The 20,682-nt window shown below is 37.1% G+C and overlaps 1 protein-coding gene across 5 annotated transcripts in view; it reads left to right on the top strand.

The window, feature by feature from the left end:
- Positions 1 to 20,682, top strand: part of LOC128688354 (glutamate [NMDA] receptor subunit 1) — a 220,393-nt gene that overhangs the window by 179,219 nt on the left and 20,492 nt on the right. For all 5 annotated transcript variants that reach the window (XM_070086694.1, XM_070086691.1, XM_070086690.1 and 2 more), the window contains 5 exons: positions 1,814 to 1,915; positions 9,984 to 10,230; positions 13,023 to 13,180; positions 13,935 to 14,065; positions 15,134 to 15,237. In XM_070086694.1, coding sequence (XP_069942795.1) covers positions 1,814 to 1,915; positions 9,984 to 10,230; positions 13,023 to 13,180; positions 13,935 to 14,065; positions 15,134 to 15,237 — 742 coding nt within the window. The remainder of the gene's footprint in view (positions 1 to 1,813; positions 1,916 to 9,983; positions 10,231 to 13,022; positions 13,181 to 13,934; positions 14,066 to 15,133; positions 15,238 to 20,682) is intronic.

Below are 20,682 nucleotides of genomic sequence, written 5' to 3'. Positions count from 1 at the left end.
GTAATACCTTTCCTTTTACCAGTCTTGGATTTCCCTGCTGTTTTTGGCTGAATATGTCTCATTCCACCCTCTGCTCTCTTTCTCTTGATTCCTATTTTCTAATGCTTGGCCAGCTCTCAGCCAGGTAACATTTCTCCTTGTTCACTCCTCTACATAGGCAACACAGAGGCTAACAACAAATTTTCAGGCACCTGGTAAACCTGTACATGCATTGTGATGATAGAACAATTTGCCTGGATTGCAAAACAACCATGTGAGATAATTCCCATCCAGAGGAGGGTATTGAGAAAGAGTTATTATTACAAGGCTGAAAAGAAATACACTGTAGTTCTTCCAGTCATTGCAGCTAGTTTTGAAAGGATTGTTCACCAAAACACAATCATATCCCTATCCCCCACATCCTCTATTGATAATACAGATTCAGGAGGGCAAAAATATCCTTTGTTTTTTTTTCCCATGACTTTCTTTCAACTTTCTGTGTTCACTGCCTATGGCAGATCAACATGTGAATGATTATGTTTGAGATTTTTGCTTGAGATGATGCATATGGTAGGTGTTCATATGAATTTTTGTTAATATGAATGGGTAAGCATGGCAGTGATCAGGATCTTCTTGCCTAACAGGGCATTAACTTTGAACTACCTCTAGTTCTGGATGTTGGGTTTTGTTTAGGACCTAAACTATGAGATCTTTTGCATGCACATCCTGAATGAGTAGTCTCTGGAGTAGTTCAATTTTTGAGCACCTAGCAAAACAGGTTATGCATTTCCTGTCTCAGTGCTATGATAATTTGTAATCTTATCCATTTTGCAGCTGCCTCCACTGTGATTTTTAAGTATTGTTGGAAGTATTCCTAAGTACTCTACACATAGTTTATCAGAACTCATACACAGATTACATTTTGAAGTATGAATAAATGTTTGATTAGGTCCAGCTGTTTGTGAACCAGCTGGATACAGCCATAAAAAATTGAGAATCAGAACGAGAACAGAGGATAGGAGACATACTGAGTTAAAAGTGACAAAGAATTCCCAGTCCAGTAAAGGAAGAGATGTTACCTAAGATGTTAAATTTCTGAGTAGCTTGAGAGTACCGTATGAAAATACCAATAATAAGATAGGTAAATGGACGCATGCAACATTTTTGATACCTTATTCTTGGCTGTTTTTTGCAAACACTAAGGCTTGACCAAGCTCCTTGTAAGCAAAATGTAGCCTACACTAAAGCATCCAAATTGTTGCATGTATCTATTTATCTAATCCTAAGTGATTTACTGAATTCAACACAGAAATTAATTTTTCATACTTAAAAATATATTTTAGTCAGAGAAAAGATACAGTTGTCATACAATTGGAAAATTGCCATTTTTATGATGTAGCTGGAAAATGACAATTGTATAAAATCAAATACTAATTATTTTTCATATATTCCAAGAATGGCTTTGTTATTCTGAGATTGTTTGTTCTTCTGTCCCAGAATAGCAGCAAATGTACTGGTTTGATGTTTAACTCAATTAGCAGCACCTTCATTTAATGCTGGATAATATTAAATGTAGTTAACAAAAAGCTTGATACATTTCATGACTTACTCATTAACTTTGGTTACTTATATTTATGCATATAAAAGTAAATATTTTCAATATTTTTTTTTTTTAGTTTTCATGCTTGGTTGTCTATCTCCTCTGTAATATTTTATTTGCAAGTAATTAAGTCGATTTTGCATCTTTTACTAATATTTTAGTGTTGTTTATTCTACCCCATCCTGCTGTGACCTCATATTCGACTTCCTGTGAACTCACTTGGACAACTGCTAGACGAAGGAGTCAATGACATTAGAAATCAACGAGAATGCCATTGTGTGGCCAGGAAATACAACCATCAAGCCCCAAGGTTACATGATTCCTACCAGGCTTAAGGTTAGTACTATAAGCAAACACTCAATAAAACAAAACAATACAAATTTTATTTAAAAAATCATTACTTTATAATTGTTACAAAATTAGCAGACATTTATTTTCATCACTAGTGACATTAGCAAGTTTGCCAGTGTTATTAAAGAAAGACTTAGGAATTCTGATTAGCAGTAATTTAAAGCAAAGACAACTGTGCATAAATCTGCACTCTCTTGAAAGGCGTAGAATTAGGGGGATATGATCGAGGTGTATAAATAGAAAATAGGAATAAATAAAGGGGATGTAAATAGCGTGCTGAAAATTTCCAGCCAAGACAGGACTCGCAGCAATGGTTTCAAGTTGGAAAAATTCAGATTCAGGAAGGATATAGGAAAGCACTGGTTTGGTAATAGAGTTGTGGATGAGTGGAACAAACTCCCAAGTGCAGTTATTCAGGCTAAAACATTGTGTAGTTTTAAAAATAGGTTAGATAAATACATGAGTGGGTGTGGATGGGTGTGAGTTGGACCTGACTAGCTTGTGCTGCTGGGTCTGGTGCAGTGCTCCATCCTTGAGTGGAGATGACCAGTCTGGGTGGGTCATTTGGCTAATCTGGGGGGGGGGGGGATCATTGGTCTAATATGGGGGAGACATGGACCTGCTCCACATGGGTCAGTAGGCCTGTTGCAGTGTTCTTTCTTTCTTATGTTCTTATGTTCTTAAATGTTTGCAATAAATCTAATGGAATTCTTGGCTTCATATCATGAAGTATAAATAGGAATTCTTAAGTTATACTTCAATTTTATATATCCTGGTAAGGCCTCGTTTAGATTATGCTGCACAGTTCTGGCCACCATATTACAGAATGGACATAAATGCATTGGAAAACATACAGAGATGGATGACAAAGTTCATTCTATGTACAGTAGACCGTCATTTATCACGAGGTTATTTGGCACAATTTGAGTATAGCATGACTGAAGAATTGCAACACATTTTTATGTAGCACGTTGTATGGTCAATTTAACACGATTTGCGGGAGGGGAAAAAATTTTGAGCGTGCGGTCGCCTGGTCGCCCGCGGTGGGTTATACCATTGAGTCAATGGGGGAGGCCTACTGCCATCCCCCTGCCACCCACACCCACCCCCACCACGCTCCTAGCCTCCAGTTTGGTTCATACGCGTGCAGGCGAAGATACTCGGGAACCTAGCTGTGTTTGTTTACAAAAATATTTTCTTATTTTCATTGCCATTTGTTAATTCTGCCAAGCAATCATGGCACCCAGTAAGCATACAGTTGTTGCCGAAAGTGACAAGAAAAGGTTTAAGCGTTCAAGTCTAGGAATTGCAAAGAAAATTGAGATATTAGACAAGCTTAAGAGTGGATCATGTGTGGTGGATATAGTGAGGGCCTGTGGCCTTAGTGAGGCGTCGGTTCATGCAATTAAAAAGAATGAGGCGAATATACGAGCTTGTGTAATGAATAACACAAAATGTCATCTCATGAAAAGAATGACACGTAGGTCCCAGCAAGTAAATAAAACAGAAAACTTGTTGCTTGAGTGGATTGAACAAAAGACAAAAAAAGGTACACCACATAATAAGTTAAATAATATTAAGTTTTCTGGTGAAAGTGCTTCGGCTGATCATACAGCAGCAAGTAATTTTCCTGCTGAATTGCAGGAAATTATTTCTGAGGGTAGCTATGAGCCACATCAAGTGTTTAATGCTGACAAGACAAGTGTTTTTTGGAAAAAAATGCCAACACAAACTTATATCAGTCAGCAAGAGAAGAGTGCACCGGGCTTCAAGGCACCAAAGGACTGCTTCACCTTGCTCCTTTGCGGTAATGCATCAGGTGATTTCAAGTGTAAGCCCATGGTTATTTACCACTCTAAGAATCCTCGTGCTTTGAAAGGTGTAGATAAAAACACCTTACCAGTAATTTGGAGGTCAAATCAGTCAGCATGGATGACAGAGGAAATATTTATTGACTGGTTTAACCCTTTGACTGTTTTCGACGTATAAATACGTCTTACGAGCCAATGTTTCTGACGTATATATACTCAATAATTCTAGCGGCTTCAAATCAAGCGGGAGAAAGCTGGTAGGCCCACATGTGAGAGAATGGGTCTGTGTGGTCAGTGTGCACCACATAAAAAAAATCCTGCAGCACACATTGCGTAGTGAGAAAAAAAAAAACTCTGATCGTTTTTTTGGAATAAAACGCCGACTTTGAGGTGTATTTTCGTATAGTATTTATCGTTGTATTCGCGTTTTCATGGTCTTAGGTGATAAAATGGAAAACATATTACAGAAATAGAGATGATTTTCATTACTTTGACGATGAAAACGACCTTGAAACTGAGCTCAAAGAAGCGGAAATGTTCGATTTTTACCAATGTTCAGGAGTAAATAAATCACACCACACGTCCAATACACGTCAACTGGGGAGTCTAATATTCTTTCACTAGTGCACTGATATTATTTATACCATTTTTACAATAATGCAGTAGTCTGCATAACAGTAAATTTTGTATTTTTTTGTATGAATAAAAAATCAAAATAGAAAGCAATAATAATATAAGAGGGGCCTAGAGATGTGACTAATGAACAGAGCATATGTTATTTTAGTGCCACGAATGTCTACCTTGTTTATTCTGGACCCTATTTTGAAATTGGCATCTTTTTTAGTTTGCATGAAATTGGCCAAATTGCCAATTTCTGACCACCATATTGGGTAGTCCAAATTAGTAAATGGGAGGTTTCTTGTACTCAACTGATAGATAAAATGGAGTTCTAAAGAAATAGCTATGAGTTTGGTCAACTGGAACAATGGAATTGGCTGACAATAGGGCTCAAAGTCGGCGAAATCGCCGATACGCATATGTCGCCGAGACTGCTAACTTCGCGGGAGCATAATTCCATGAGTTTTCGACCAAATTTTGAACTTTTGGTGTCATTACCATCGGGAAAAGATTCTCTATCATTTCATAAGAAAAAAATAATTTTTTTTTCAAAAATTGAGCGACATAGAATGACAGTTTCAGAAAGGGGCCTGAAACAGTCAAAGGGTTAAGCATCACTTTATTCCTGAAGTCAAGTTTTACCTGCACAGCAAGAACCTTGCATTCAAGGTTCTCTTCATTCTTGATAATTCCCTTACTCATCTACAAGCTTTGCTGGATGTGACCCCACATGTAAAAGTTGTATTTTTACCTCCAAATACAACATCTCTAATACAACCACTGGATCAGGGAGTTATTAAGTCATTCAAGTGTAACTACACAAAAAACTTACGAAAAAACTAGTTGCATCAATGGACTCTAATTTCAACTTGGCAGTACCGAGCTTCTGGAATAAATTTAACATTGCAGGTGCCATCAGCTATGCTAGAAGTGCATGGAATGAAGTGCCCCAATCAACATTAAATGCAGGCTGGGGAAAGTTATGGCCTTCTGTGGTTAATTCTTTGACTGGTTTCCCCTTGCTTGAGAGTCAGGTTCAGGAAATTGTTCAGCTGGCAAGGAGATTACCAGGTGATGGTTTTGAAGATATGAATGAAGATGTGAATGAGCTCTTTGAAGATGATGATGATCAAAACAGGAGTCCAGAGGAAATGTTAGCAGAGCTCAACGCACAGATACAAGGAAGGGACATAACAGAAGAAAAATATGAAGAAGAACCTGAAGAAAAACAGTTAACATTTCAGCAGACTTTTTCACTGAAGAGGACCCTGACAAATCTAGAAGCAGTGTTTTGAAACAGGGTCTAGACCAGCTGATGATGCCTTACTGTCAGCTGTATAATGTATTTTAGGGTAAAACAGCCCAGAGAACCATTACAGAATTTATGCACACTCCAATACAGCCATCGACTTCAGTACCAGAACCTCTACCATCCACTTCTGTCGACAACCAACAGCCCAGTAGGGCTACACCATCCATATCCACTATCTCCACAATTATCCACGCACACCATTGCCCATAATTTAAGGTAAGAAATACTATTATTTCTATTGCATTTGTAGTCTTAAGCAGTAATATATCACGACAATGAACTACAATTACATATTCACTTTTATTTTTGTAAGATCTGTTGGTCTAAAAAAAGTTGTTTGGCTTTTTGGGGGCACCTAGAAACGTAACCCTATTTTTCCCATAAGTTCTTCAGTTCTTTTCGCATGATTTTTAATGACATGGCATTTTCAGGAATGTAATTACCGTGCTAAATAACAGTCTACTGTATCGGAAATCTTTCCTATGAGGATAGACCGAAGACACTGAATCTAATCTCCAGAAGGGTGTTGAATTAGGGGGGATATGATTGAGGTGTATAAATGGAAGATAGGATTAAATAAATAGGATCTGCAGACAGAACTGGTTTAAATTTCTAGGAAGCATTAGATAGGTCATTAATGTAGATGAAAAATAATAGAGAGCCTGTGTTGATAGATCTAGTTGCAGAAGTTTTGTTATTAATCGTCACATACAATGGAACCTCTACTTACGAGCGTGTCCATGTGCGAATTTTTCCAAATACGAGCAGACGATGGGTCGGTTTTTTGTTTCCATACGCGAGCAAAATTTTCATAAGTGAGCAAACCTCAAGGCAGGTTTCTTGATGCTGGTGAGGGGCTCTTGCTCTTGATCTGGGGAATTGTATCTCATTTGTTTGTTGGACTATCTTATTGAAACTTGGGCAATGTATGATGGAAAGATGCTTCTTAACGTACACCAAAAATGAAAGAAATCTAAGCATTAATAATGGAGTTCACGTCTCAGCAATTAGCCACCCCTTAGCAGTACAGTGGACCCCCGCATAACGATCACCTCCGAATGCGACCAATTATGTAAGTGCATTTATGTAAGTGCGTTTGTACGTGTATGTTTGGGGGTCTGAAATGGACTAATCTACTTCACAATATTCCTTATGGGAACAAATTCGGTCAGTACTGGCACCTGAACATACTTCTGGATTGAAAAAATATCATTAACCGGGGGTCCACTGTATTTTCGTATGCTTTTTATGGTTGTATTCTCGTTTTTTTGGTCTCATTTGATAGAATGGAAGATATATTACAGAAATAGCTATGATTTTGATTGCTTTCACAACGAAAAGTACCTTGAAATTGAGCTCAACACAGGAGAAATGTTCGGTTGTTTTGGCTATGGTCAAGAGTAAACAAATGACGTCACTGTCCATTCCAATATGCAGTCGTGAATAGGTTGACATTATTTATACAATTATTGTTGTATGGTTGTATTCTCGTTTTTTTGGTCTCATTTGATAGAATGGAAGATATATTACAGAAATAGCTATGATTTTGATTGCTTTCACAACGAAAAGTACCTTGAAATTGAGCTCAGTTGTTTTGGCTATGGTCAAGAGTAAACAATATGCAGTCGTGAATAGGTTGACATTATTTATACAATTATTGCAATAAGGCGTAACAGTAAATCTTATATTTTTTGTGTGAATAAAAATTACAAATTATTTATATTGTAATAATAATAATAATAATAATAAAAATAATAACATAGAAAGGAGTAAGGTGATGAGGGTATCAAATGATTTAGATAAAGAAAAATTGGATATCAAATTGGGGAGGAGGAGTATGGAAGAAGTGAATGTTTTCAGATATTTGGGAGTTGACGTGTCAGCGGATGGATTTATGAAGGATGAGGCTAATCATAGAATTGATGAAAGAAAAAAGGTGAGTGGTGCATTGAGGTATATGTGGAGGCAAAAAATGTTATCTATGGAGGCAAAGAAGGGAATGTATGAAAGTATAGTAGTACCAACACTCTTATATATACATGTATATATGACATATTTTATTCATTCTAGAGTATATATCAGATTTCTATGTTATTTATATTGTTTATTATGTCATATTAGATGAACTGTGATAGATAAATAAGCCGTATAGATGATATTAGCAAAATTATTCAAGAAGTATTTTGTCCGGTCTCCAGACAAGCTCGTCCACCACCGACACCGCCCATACCACTACATGAATGACATTTTTTTATTAGCACACTGGCCGATTCCCACCAAGGCAGGGTGGCCCGAAAAAGAAAAACTTTCACCATCATTCACTCCATCACTGTCGTACCAGAAGGGTGCTTTACACTACAGTTTTTAAACTGCAACATTAACACCCCTCCTTCAGAGTGCAGGCACTGTACTCCCCATCTCCAGGACTCAAGTCCGGCCTGCCGGCTTCCCTGAATCCCTTCATAAATGTTACTTTGCTCACACTCCAATAGCATGTCAAGTATTAAAAACCATTTGTCTCATTCACTCCTATCAAACACGCTTACGCATGCCCGCTGGAAGTCCAAGCCCCTCGCACACAAAACCTCCTTTACCCCCTCCCTCCAACCTTTCCTTGGCCGACCCCTACCCCGCCTTCCTTCCACTACAGACTGATGCACTCTTGAAATCATTCTGTTTCGCTCCATTCTCTCTACATGTCCGAACCACCTCAACAACCCTTTCTCAGCCCTCTGGACAACAGTTTTGGCAATCCCGCACCTCCTCCTAACTTCCAAACTACGAATTCTCTGTATTATATTCACACCACATATTGCCCTCAGACATGACATCTCCACTGCCTCCAGCCTTCTCCTCGCTGCAACATTCATCACCCATGCTTCACACCCATATAAGAGCGTTGGTAAAACTGTACTCTCATACATTCCCCTCTTTGCCTCCAAGGACAAAGTTCTTTGTCTCCACAGACTCCTTTCATAGACCCATCCGCTGACACGTCCACTCCCAAATATCTGAATACATTCACCTCCTCCATACTCACTCCCTCCAATCTGATATCCAATCTTTCATCACCTAATCTTTTTATTATCCTCATAACCTTACTCTTTCCTGTATTCACTTTTAATTTTCTTCTTTTACATACCCTACCAAATTCATCCACCAACCTCTGCAACTTCTCTTCAGAATCTCCCAAGAGCACAGTGTCATCAGCAAAGAGCAACTGTGACAACTCCCACTTTATGTGTGATTCTTATCTTTTAACTCCACGCCTCTTGCCAAGACCCTCTCATTTACTTCTCTTACTACCCCATCTATAAATATATTAAACAACCACGGTGACATCACACATCCCTGTCTAAGGCCTACTTTTACTGGGAAATAATCTCCTTCTTTCCTACATACTCTAACTTGAGTATGTAGGAAAGACGTATTTTATTTATTTTAGAGTATATATATCAGGTTTCTGTGTTATTTATATTGTTTATTATGCCATATTAGATGAAGTGATATAGATAAATAAGCCATAGAGTTGATATTAGGGAAATTATTGAAGCACAGAATTCCACAGGAATGGATTAATTGCATTTGAATTAATTTAAATGAGGAAAATTGACTCTGCAAACGAGCAAATCCAGTTACGAGCAAGGTCATGGAACGGATTAAACTCGCAAATAGAGGTTCCACTGTATTTGATATTCTGTTAAGATAGAACTTTATGTGTGTGAAAGCATGGCTTCATTCCATAATGTAGTTTAAGTAGCTGGATGTTGTGATCTTGTATATCAAAAACATTTTTTAGATCAATTAAGAGACCCATTGGGTATTCATTAGTTTCTAGAGATGAATTGATTGAGTTATTCATGATTATTATTGCATCATTCATTCTTTTTATTGGCCTGAAACCAAAGTGCCAATAGTTAAGCTTATTTTGTGTGGTTATGAAAATGTCTGTCTTTTTTTTTTTTTTTGGAATAACATTTGAGATAGTCCATTAAATCTAAAATTATCCATTATATTTACAGTTCACTGGTTAAATTAATTTTAGATTTCTTTCTTTCAACACACTGGCCGTATCCCACGAATTGTTTGTTCACTGGGTAGAGTGTCAGTTATTGTTATGACCATAGAGAAACAATCTCATCATTCAGACTTAATGGGCACCTGGCTTTACTGGGCACCCCCCCTTACCCCTACTAACCCACTAAATCAAGGTTTTATTGTAATAATCTTTGTTGTTAAAGGTACAGTAGTGTAATTGTTCCCTCTTTTTCACACTTGAACCAGCACATATTAAATGTCACAATGTCCTCAGGTCTTGACCATCGAAGAGAAACCATTTGTGACAACACAGAAAATTGAAAGCAAAGCTGAATGTCTAGGAGGTGGCCGTGTTCTCTGTCCCTGGTACAACAGCTCAGGAGAGGGTTCTGACCTCTTTTGTTGCACTGGTTATTGCATTGACTTGCTCAATACTCTTGCTAATAAAATCAATTTTACTTTTGAACTTGCACTTTCTCCTGATGGCCAGTTTGGGTCTCTCCAGATGAATGAAAACACAGGTAAGTGAATCAGATGATTGATGAGATGATTTCTCAAGTATATATTGACACAAACACTATGTTATGTGTTTAAAAATTTAATGGGTGTGAAGCTTGGGTTGGAAATGCTGCAGTGAGGAGGCGGCTGGAGGCAGTGGTGATGTCCTGTCTAAGGGCAATGTGTGGTGTAAATATTATTGCAGAGAATTTGGAGTGTGGAAATTAGGAGGAGGTGTGGAGTTACTAAAAGAATTAGTCAGAAGGCTGAAGAGGGGTTGTTGAGGTGGTTTGGTCATTTAGAGAGAATGGATCAAAGTAGAATGACTTGGAGAACTTATAAATCTGTAGGGGAAGGAAGACAGGGTAGGGGTTGTCCTTGAAAAAGTTGGGGAGGGGGGTAAAGGAGGTTTTGTGGGCAGGGCTTGGACTTCCAGCAAGCATGTATGAGCATGTTAGATAAGAGTGAATGGAGATGAATGGTTTTTGGGACCTGACGAACTGTTGGAGTGTGAGCAGGGTGATATTTAATGAAGGTATTCAGGGAAACCGGTTATTTTTATATAGCCGGACTTGAGTACTGGAAATAGGAAGTACTTACAATGCCTGCGCTTTAAAGGAGGGGTTTGGGATATTGGCAGTTTGGAGGGGTATTACCTGGAGAGAGTTCCGGGGGTCAATGCCCCCGTGGCCCGGTCTGTGACTCTGCAAAGACATTGATTATGTGTGAGTGAGGTGAAAGTGTTGAATGATGAAGAAAGTATTTTCTTTTCGATTTTCTTTCTTTTTGGGTCACACTGCCTCGGTGGGAGATGGCCACCTTGTTGAAAAAAAAAATTAATTTTAATGCTAGAGTCACTCTGGAAATATATATTTTAAGTGCAATTTATTATTGGAGTTATAATTCTCTAAAAGGGTTTTTACATGTTATAAATTATATCCTGTAATTGTATATGGGCTTAAACAGATAATTTTATACTTAGGATATTGATAAAACTTTGTTTAACATATTGATATAACTTTGTTTTTTTGTTCACAAATTATTATTAAATTTGTAAAATGAAAGATGTTTCCACTTAACTGTGTGTTATATATTCATCATCATCTTGTCTGTCATGTACTGTGCATCTCCAGGTTTTTCCAGTTGAATATGCATTATATTCACTTTCTTAATTCTTTGATTTTTTCCGACCTGTAAGGTACTCTATTTTTCTAATACTGTACACTTGTTTATATAATTTTCCATTCATCATTATATTATCATATTATAATAAGAAATTTCATAAGAAGTACTTAGGCTATCATGTGTATAAAATCTGACTGAACCTACTATAGTAAGTATAATGATTTCTTCTCTCCTGCTACATCTTGTAATCTCTTACTGGCATATGACTGTAACAAGAATTATGATGACAGCTAGGAATTATAGTGGGAGATGCTGTTAAGTTATGATTATGCACATTTGTTTTCATAAATTTGTGGAGAGGAGATAAACAAAACCATGTGTTTTAACAACAACTTTCGAAAATTAGTGTATAGTACTGTAGTTTATAACGGACATTTTTTTTTTACTTATGTTCAATCTGACCCATAAGCTATATACTCACTTTTACCATTGATTCAATGCATCCGTGTTAGCAGTTTTTCTGTTTATGGTATTTGTTTTTAGAAACATAACCATCACAGAATTAGGTAATTGAAGACTGGATATCAGATTGGAGAGAGGGAGTATGGAAAAAGTGAATATGTTCAGATATTTGGGAGTTGATTTGTCAACAGGTGGGTCTATGAGAGATGAGGTGAACCATAGAATTGACAAGGGGAAAAAGGTGAGTGGTGCACTGAGAACCCTGTGGAGACAAAGAACATTATCCATGGATGCAAAGAGGGTAATGTATGAGAGTATAACGGTACCAACACTCTTATATATGTGTTAAGCATGGGTGGTGATTGTTGCAACATCGCCATTATTGCAACAAGTTGCAGCAGTGACGATGTTGTGTCTGAGGACAATGTGTGTTGTGAATATTATGCAGAGAATCTGTAGTTTGGAGATTAGGAGGAGGTGCAGGGTCTCTAAAAGTATTATCCAGAGGGCTGAGGAGGAGTTGTTGAGGTCGTTCAGATATTTAGAGAGGATAGAACAAAATGGAATGACTTGGAGGGTGCATAAATCTGTAGTGGAAGGAAGGCTGGGTAGGGGTTGTCGTAGGAAAAATTGAAGGGAGCTGGTAAAGAAGGTTTTGTGTGCAAGGGGTTTAACTTCCAGCAAGCATGCATGAGCATGTTAGACAGGCCTGAGTGGAGTGTGAGCAAAGTAAGATTTATGAAGGGATTCAGGGAAACTGGTTAGTCGGACTTAAGTCCTCCACTCTGAAGGAGGGGAAGAGATGTGTTGCAGTTTTTGAACTGTAGTGTTGGCATGCCTCTGGCAAAACAGTGATGGAATGAATGATGATGAAAGTGTTTCTTTTTTTTGGGTCACTCTGCCTTGGTGGGGAAATGGCTGATGTGTTAGTAAAATAAAAAAAAAATCAAGTACCTAGGATTTACTGTAATCAGGTAAATAAGATGCATCAGTCCCTCAGAAGAAAGGAGAATGCCAACATGGTGTAGGATTGGCAGGAAAGTTGCTGTTAGTAAGGTCATTTGAAGTGCAATAGTTGCACACTTCTGTCAAGACTGCTGTTGAATGAGTGAAGGTGTATTTGCTATCTTCTTTAGGTCTCTACCTTGGTTCAAAATGGCTAGTGTTGTAAAAGAAAAAAAAAGTTTTTCCAGATACAAAAATGTACCTTCATCTCACTATGTCACAGGAAAGAAGGAATGGACTGGTCTCATTGGCCAGTTGGTGAACCAGACACATGGTGCTGACATGATTGTTGCACCTCTAACAATCAACCCAGAGCGGGCACAGGTTATAGAGTTCTCCAAACCTTTCAAGTACCAAGGAATCACTATCTTAGAAAGAAAGGTAGGTTACGCAAGTAGTAAATTTTGCCACTTACTGTTTAGTCCCATGTTTATTAAATACCTTATTAAAAGTAATTTAATATTTGTTCATGAAAACTTTTAGTAATGCCATTTTAAAAATATTGTATTTCACAGGTTATTAAAATTAATAATACCTTTATTCATAATTCATAAGATTGTCTTCAGGGATAGAACATGAAACCTTTGAGAAACATATGTGATACAAAGTATTAGAAATGAAAATACACATGTATACAAAAGTTTCTCTTGATAATAGGTGAATAGTTAGTACATTAACATCACTTTTCACTAGTGTACAGTACATGGAAAATGAACAGGCAGATATTCTTCGGTTTTGTTTCTGTAGCTAGGTATCTAAAGTAGGAGTTCAGTATTGTAATTTTTATTTGTCATTTGAAGTAACAATGGAGACTTTGATAATTGACGTAAGGCATTTGGGGCACTTCAAATGCCTCTATACATATTGGCAAGATTAATATCGTCTAATTCTTAACACATTAATTTCAAGTTTATTTTCATTTCAGATATATTGTTAATGATGTACATAGGTAACAAAAAATTTTTGAACATACATGTACCTGTTTCAGGCATTAGTGTGATTACCAGTACAATTAGAAAATTCTGTACAGGTTATTTTATATTTGGAATAAATGTGTTTTCAATGTGGAAGGTTTTAGTTTTTATAGTATCATCCCAGAGATTCAGTAGTTATCTTTATTTTCTTTTGTTCGCAGCAACCTCGGTACTCCACCTTAGTGTCCTTTCTTCAACCCTTTCGCAACACCCTCTGGATCTTGGTGATGGTGTCAGTGCACGTAGTAGCACTAGTCCTCTACCTCCTCGACAGATTCAGTCCTTTTGGCCGGTAGGTTTCCCCTCTGTCCCTAAAGGCTGAATACCTCCTACTACAGTATTTTTTTTTTCCAACAAACTGGCCATATCTCACCAAGGCAGGACTGCAGTATTGTATGTTCATAATTTTTTAACACCTTTCATCTCCCACCAAGGTATGGTGACCCAGAAAAGAAGAAACACTTGCTATCATTCATTCAATCACTGTCTTAACAGAACCATGTTGATCTCACAACTCAGATGACCCTATGAACTGCAACCTCCCCACCCCTCCTCCTGTCTAACACACTCACACAAGCTTGTTGGATGTCCAGGCCCCTAGTACTCAAAACCTTCCTTAACCCCTCCCTCCAAATTTATATACATACTGTAAAACTTGCATTATCCATTGAAGTCTAGACCAAGGCCTGCCAGAAACAGATACTGGATTAATGTTAATGTACTATCATATGCAGTACTCTCATGTACTACTATAATATCATGCTGTATCTACAGTAAACAGTACATATTTTTAGTTTATCTTAAAAAATGGTATAGTCATTTTAAATAGCTTCATACTATATACTACTGTGTGTACACATGCATGCACATACTCACATGTACATATATGCACCACATGCACATACATGTGCCCCACACTTTTTTTTAACACTAACCGTCTCCTACCAAGGCAGGGTGACCCAAAAAAGTACATAATACTTTCACCATCATTCACATTATCACTATCTTGGTACATTATAGTACTAAGGGCTCTTGCTGAAGCAGGAGATAACACAGAAGGAATGTATAGAAGAGTGATAACTTAAAATTAATCCAAAGTTCTAAACCTCAGAGAAATTGTACCAGAATTGGTACAACTTTCACTGTAGAAGTGCCAAAGCATGTACATAAATGCACTACAATATCAGCTAGGGTTATTCACATAGGTAGGATTTTGTTTAATAAAGTTCCCAGTGGAAGATTCAAGTACATTTGTTAATATTATATTACGACTAGATTTATATCACACTTTTTACCAAAGTGATAATGTGAATAATGAGTGTTGTGTCATGAGCTTAGCATTATTTCTTCACTATTTCAGTTACAAGTTGGCTAATATGGATGGTACAGAAGAAGATGCTCTTAACTTGTCTTCTGCAATATGGTTTGCATGGGGAGTTTTGCTCAACAGTGGTATAGGTGAAGGTAAGCTTAACTGTACTGTTGATGGTACTGTAGCTCATCATCCCCTGCAGTTTGGTTCCATACTAAGCCTTCTGGTTGAGATCTTGATCAGTCAGTTTATTGGTGTTAGCAGTACACAGTTTAGTCTACGCATCGCAGCCTAGCTGATCAAGAACTGCCTTAACCCTTTCAGGGTCCGTCCCGTAGATCTACGGCTTTACGGTGAGTGTCCAAACCGTAGATCTACGCCATGAGCTCAGCTCACTCTGATAAACTGTGAGTGGTACATTTGGGCCTAGATATGAGAGAATACATCTATGTGGTATGTGTGCACCACATAAAACAGATCCTGCAGCACACTGTGTATAATGAGAGAAAAAAACTGAAATCATGATTTTTTGATTAAAACAGCGACTTTGCAGTGTTTTTTCGTATGTTTTTTATAGTTGTATTTGCGATTTCTTGGTCTCATTTGATAGAATGGAAGACATATTACAGAAATAGAGATGATTTTGATTGGTTTTAGCACTGGAAATGGCTTGAAACTGAGCTCAAAGTAGCGGAAATGTTAAATTTTTGCCGATATTCAAGAGTAAACAAACGACCTCACACATCTAATGCACACCAGCTGGTGGGTCTAATATGCATTCACAAATATGGTGATGATATTTATACAATTATTACAGTATTGCATAACAGTAAATCTTCTATTTTTTGGTATGAATAAAAATTCATTATGTGAATAAAAAATCAAAATGGAATTTATTTGTAAAGCCTCAAAATGTAACTAATGAACAGAGGAAATGTTAGTTTAGTTCCAGGAATACCTACATTGTTTATTCTGGAGCCTATTTTGAAATTGGAATATTTTGAACTTTGTGTTAAATTGGCCAAATTAACAATTTCCGATCACTTTATTTTGTAGTTGAAACAGTTGATTTGGCGATTTCTTGTGCTCAGTCGATAGAATAGAAGTAATACTAGTGAAGTAGCTAAGAATTTGGTTGATTGGAATAATGTAATTGGCCTAAAATGGGAGTCAAAGTCGGCAAAATCGCCGACTCATAAATATCGCTGACACATCAAAATTCGCGAGAGCATAATTTCGTCAATTTTCCACCAAATTTCGTACTTTTTGTTTTATTACCTTCACAAAAAGATTCTCTACGATTTCATAAGAAAAAATAAATTTTTTTTTTTTTTTAAATTCTTGGACACTGGTGCGTGACTTCAGATTTTGGCCTTGGACCCTGAAAGGGTTAAGGAACTTTGGCTTCTCTCTCAAAGAACTTATCTTTTTCAACATTTCTACCTGCTTCTTTTTCTTCATACCTATTTTGAAATTTCCTTTTCTCAGAGGCAGTGTCTACCTCTAGTCTTGCCTAAACATTAGTTTTTGGTCATGACCATAATGCATGATAAAGATTCAGCAGCAACATATACACATTATATTTTTTGCCTAGTATCAAAATGTGGAAGGCACCATTTCATGCAAAACATAGAAGGCACCATTTCATGCAAAACATAGAAGGCACCATTTCATGCAAAGCGTAGAAGGCACCATTTCATGCAGAACCTTTATAAAACTCAAGCACATAGTTCATACAAAATGAAACTTCACACGGTGCATATGACTCTTCCAGCTGTTTTACAACCATCTAGTATCTGTCCATATGACCCTAGTATTTTTTGTTTAAATGACCCATATCTGTTCATACAACTCTTAGTATTTGTCCATATGGCCCCAGTATATGTTCATATGATCCAAGTACCTGTTCATAAGACCCTCTAGCACCTGTTCATATGAACCCAATATCTGTTTATAAAACCCTAATGTCTGTTCAGTTGACTGCAGAACAATAGTGTGCCTTTTATTTTTATTTTGTTTGTATTCTTTATCACTTGATCAAAAATTCAGTTTTTACCTCAGTGAGAAGCAATTATGTATTTTGAAATCAGAAAACATATGATATTTGTCATTTTCTCACTACAATTTAATGATATTCCCATTACCTTTTTTTGTACATACAATGACTTATTACAGTGGCTAATAATGTCTTCCCCATCACCTTATATGCTTCATGCAAATTTCCCATTACCTTATAGTGACTTTACTACAGTAGTTCATTCTGATTACCCATCACCTTGTATTACAGTGGCTTTACCACAGTACAGCAATACCTTGTATAGTACAGTAATTACCATACCATACCATACTAATCAAGGCATTGTTATAATGTGTTTTAATGTAATGCATTCCAACCATACGATTAATGCGTCAGATTGCAAAAATATTTAGCCATTTGCTTAGTACAAATCAGTGCACATGAAACTGTTGCACACACTTGCAAATAATGAAATTACAAAAGATGAAAATGAGAGGCTCTGTAAAGAAATTTTAATGAAAATTATTATTATTATTATATTATTATAATCAAAAAGAAGCACTAAGCCTTTAATGAAAATAAGAAAAAAAATTGGAGTGAGTTAAACAAGTTAAGAAAGCCTAGGGAACAAATGGATTTGTCAGTTAAAAACAGAGTAGGGGGAGTTAGTAGATGGGGAGATGGAGGTATTGGGTAGACAACGAGAATATTTTGAGGAACTTTTAAATGTTGACGAAGAAAGGGAGGCGGTAATTTCATGCACTGGCCAGGGAGGTATACCATCTTTTAGGAGTGAAGAAGAGCAGGATGTGAGTGTGGGGGAGGTGTGCGAGGCATTACGTAGAATGAAAGGGGGTAAAGCAGCTGGAACTGATGGGATCATGACAGAAATGTTAAAAGCAGGGGGGGATATAGTGTTGGAGTGGTTGTTATTTTTGTTTAATAAATGTCCAACAGCACTTGACGTGCTGTTGGAGTGTGAGCAAAGTAACATTTATGAAGGGGTTCAGGGAAACCGGCAGGCCGGACTTGAGTCCTGGAGATGGGAAGTACAGTGCATGCACTCTGAAGGAGGGGTGTTAATGTTGCAGTTTAAAAACTGTAGTGTAAAGCACCCTTCTGGCAAGACAGTGGTGGAGTGAATGATGGTGAAAGTTTTTCTTTTTCGGGCCACCCTGCCTTGGTGGGAATCAGCCAGTGTTATAATAAAAAATAAAAATAATAATAAATGTATGAAAGAGGGGAAGGTACCTAGGGATTGACGGAGAGCATGTATAATCCCTTTATATAAAGGGAAGACGGACAAAAGAGATTGTAAAAATTATAGAGGAATAAGTTTACTTGTGTATACCAGGAAAAGTGTACGGTGGGGTTATTATTGAAAGAATTAGAGGTAAGACAGAATGTAGGATTGCAGATGAGCAAGGAGGTTTTAGAGTGAGTAGGGGATGTTTAGATCGTGTTTGCATTGAAGCATATATGTGAGCAGTACAGGTCTCCCTCAACATTCACGTTTTCAACTTTCACGTGCTTCACACATTCGCGAATTCCCAACTGCCAAATTCCCAGCCGCCAAATCATATTTAAGTTTCCCGCCACCTGCGAGTCCCTACTACCCTCCCTCCGACCCCGGCAACTGGCAGCCAGCCCTCCCACCACTCAGTGTGGTGAGTGTTTTGTTTGTTCATTATTTGCTATTAAACTACAGTATAAATAATGTAAACCCATTCATGACTGCATATTGGAATGGCTATTAGGAAAGGTATTAGACAGTGACATCATGTGTTTACTCTTGAACACTGCAAAGAATTAAACATTTCTGCTACAGCTAATAATAACAATAGTAATAATAATAATAATAATAATAATAATAATAATAATAATAAATATGATATAATTGAAGAAGGAAATTGTACAAAAATACGAGGGAGTGGTTGACACATCGTCAGTGTGACTTTGTTTATGCTGGAGTGAACATTAGTCTCCCTGCTCTTCCAAACATTTCACAATAATTCATTGTGTTTGGTGCTTGTAGATTGAGTGTGACTGGAGTGGTAGAGGCAGTGATTGAGGCAATGGTATTTAATAACATACATGTTATTAATATTATGTACTATTATTATTTATAACATATATGTTATTAAATACATACATGTTAATAATAATACATGTTATTAATAATAACATGTTTGGAAGAGCAGGGAGACTAATGTTCACTCCAGCATAAACAAAGTCGCACTGACGATGTGTCAACCACTCCCTCCTATTTTTGTACAATTTCCTTCTTCAATTATATCGTATTTATTATTATTATTATTATTATTATTATTATTATTATTATTATTATTAGCAATAGCAGAAATGTTCGATTCTTTGCTGTGTTCAAGAGTAAACACATGATGTCACCGTCTAATACCTTTCCTAATAGCCATTCCAATATGCAGTCATGGATGAGTTTACATTATTTATTCTGTAGTTTAATAGCAAATAATGAACAAACAAAACACTCACCACACTGAGTGGTGGGAGGGCTGGCTGCCAGTTGTGGGGGGGGGGGGGGGTTGGAGGGAGGGTAGTAGGGACTCGCAGTGGTGGAGTCTGTGGTATTAATAACATACATGTTATTAACATACATGTTATTAAATAACATACGTTATTAAAGCATGACATGTATATATTTAGTACAATTTACGACGTTTTCATGTATTTTATGATTATTCATGGTTCAACAGGTTAAGGAAGCAGTATTGTAATATATTTCCCTACAATATATTGGGGCACCAAACATTCACGGTTTTTCAACATTCGCGAGGCTCTTGATCCCCTAACCCTCGCGAATGTTGAGGGAGACCTGTATTTAGATAAAGCTAGGGAAGTTTTTATTGCATTTATGGATTTAGAAAAGGCATATGATAGAGTGGATAGGGGAGCAATGTGGCAGATGTTGCAGGTATATGGAATAAGTGGTAAGTTACTAAATGCTGTACAGAGTTTTTATGAGGATAGTGAGGCTCAGGTTAGGGTGTGTAGAAGAGAGGGAGACTACTTCCTGGTAAAAGTAGGTCTTAGACAGGGATGTGTAATGTCACCATGGTTGTTCAATATATTTATAGATGGGGTTGTAAAAGACGTAAATGCTAGGGTGCTCGGGAGAGGGGTGGGATTAAATTATGGGGAATCAAATACAAAATGGGAATTGACTCAGTTACTTTTTGCTGATGATACTGTGCTTATGGGAGACTCTAAAGAAAAATTGCAAAGGTTAGTGGACAAGTTTGGGAGTGTGTGTAAAGGTAGAAAGTTGAAAGTGAACATAGAAAAGAGTAAGGTGATGAGGGTATCAAATGATTTATATAAAAAAAATTGGATATCAAATTGGGGAGGAGGAGTATGGAAGAAGCGAATTTTTTCAGATATTTGGGAGTTGACGTGTCAGCAAATGGATTTATGAAGGATGAGGTTAATCATAGAATTGACGAAGGAAAAAAGGCGAGTGGTGCGTTGAGGTATATGTGGAGACAAAAAATGCTATTTATGGAGGCAAAGAAGGGAATGTATGAAAGTATAGTAGTACCAACAC

This window comes from Cherax quadricarinatus, chromosome 19 (assembly GCF_038502225.1).
Source record: "Cherax quadricarinatus isolate ZL_2023a chromosome 19, ASM3850222v1, whole genome shotgun sequence".
Lineage (NCBI taxonomy): Eukaryota > Metazoa > Arthropoda > Malacostraca > Decapoda > Parastacidae > Cherax > Cherax quadricarinatus.
Note: the sequence above shows the minus strand (reverse complement) of the source record. Positions and strands in the feature narration are given on the sequence as shown.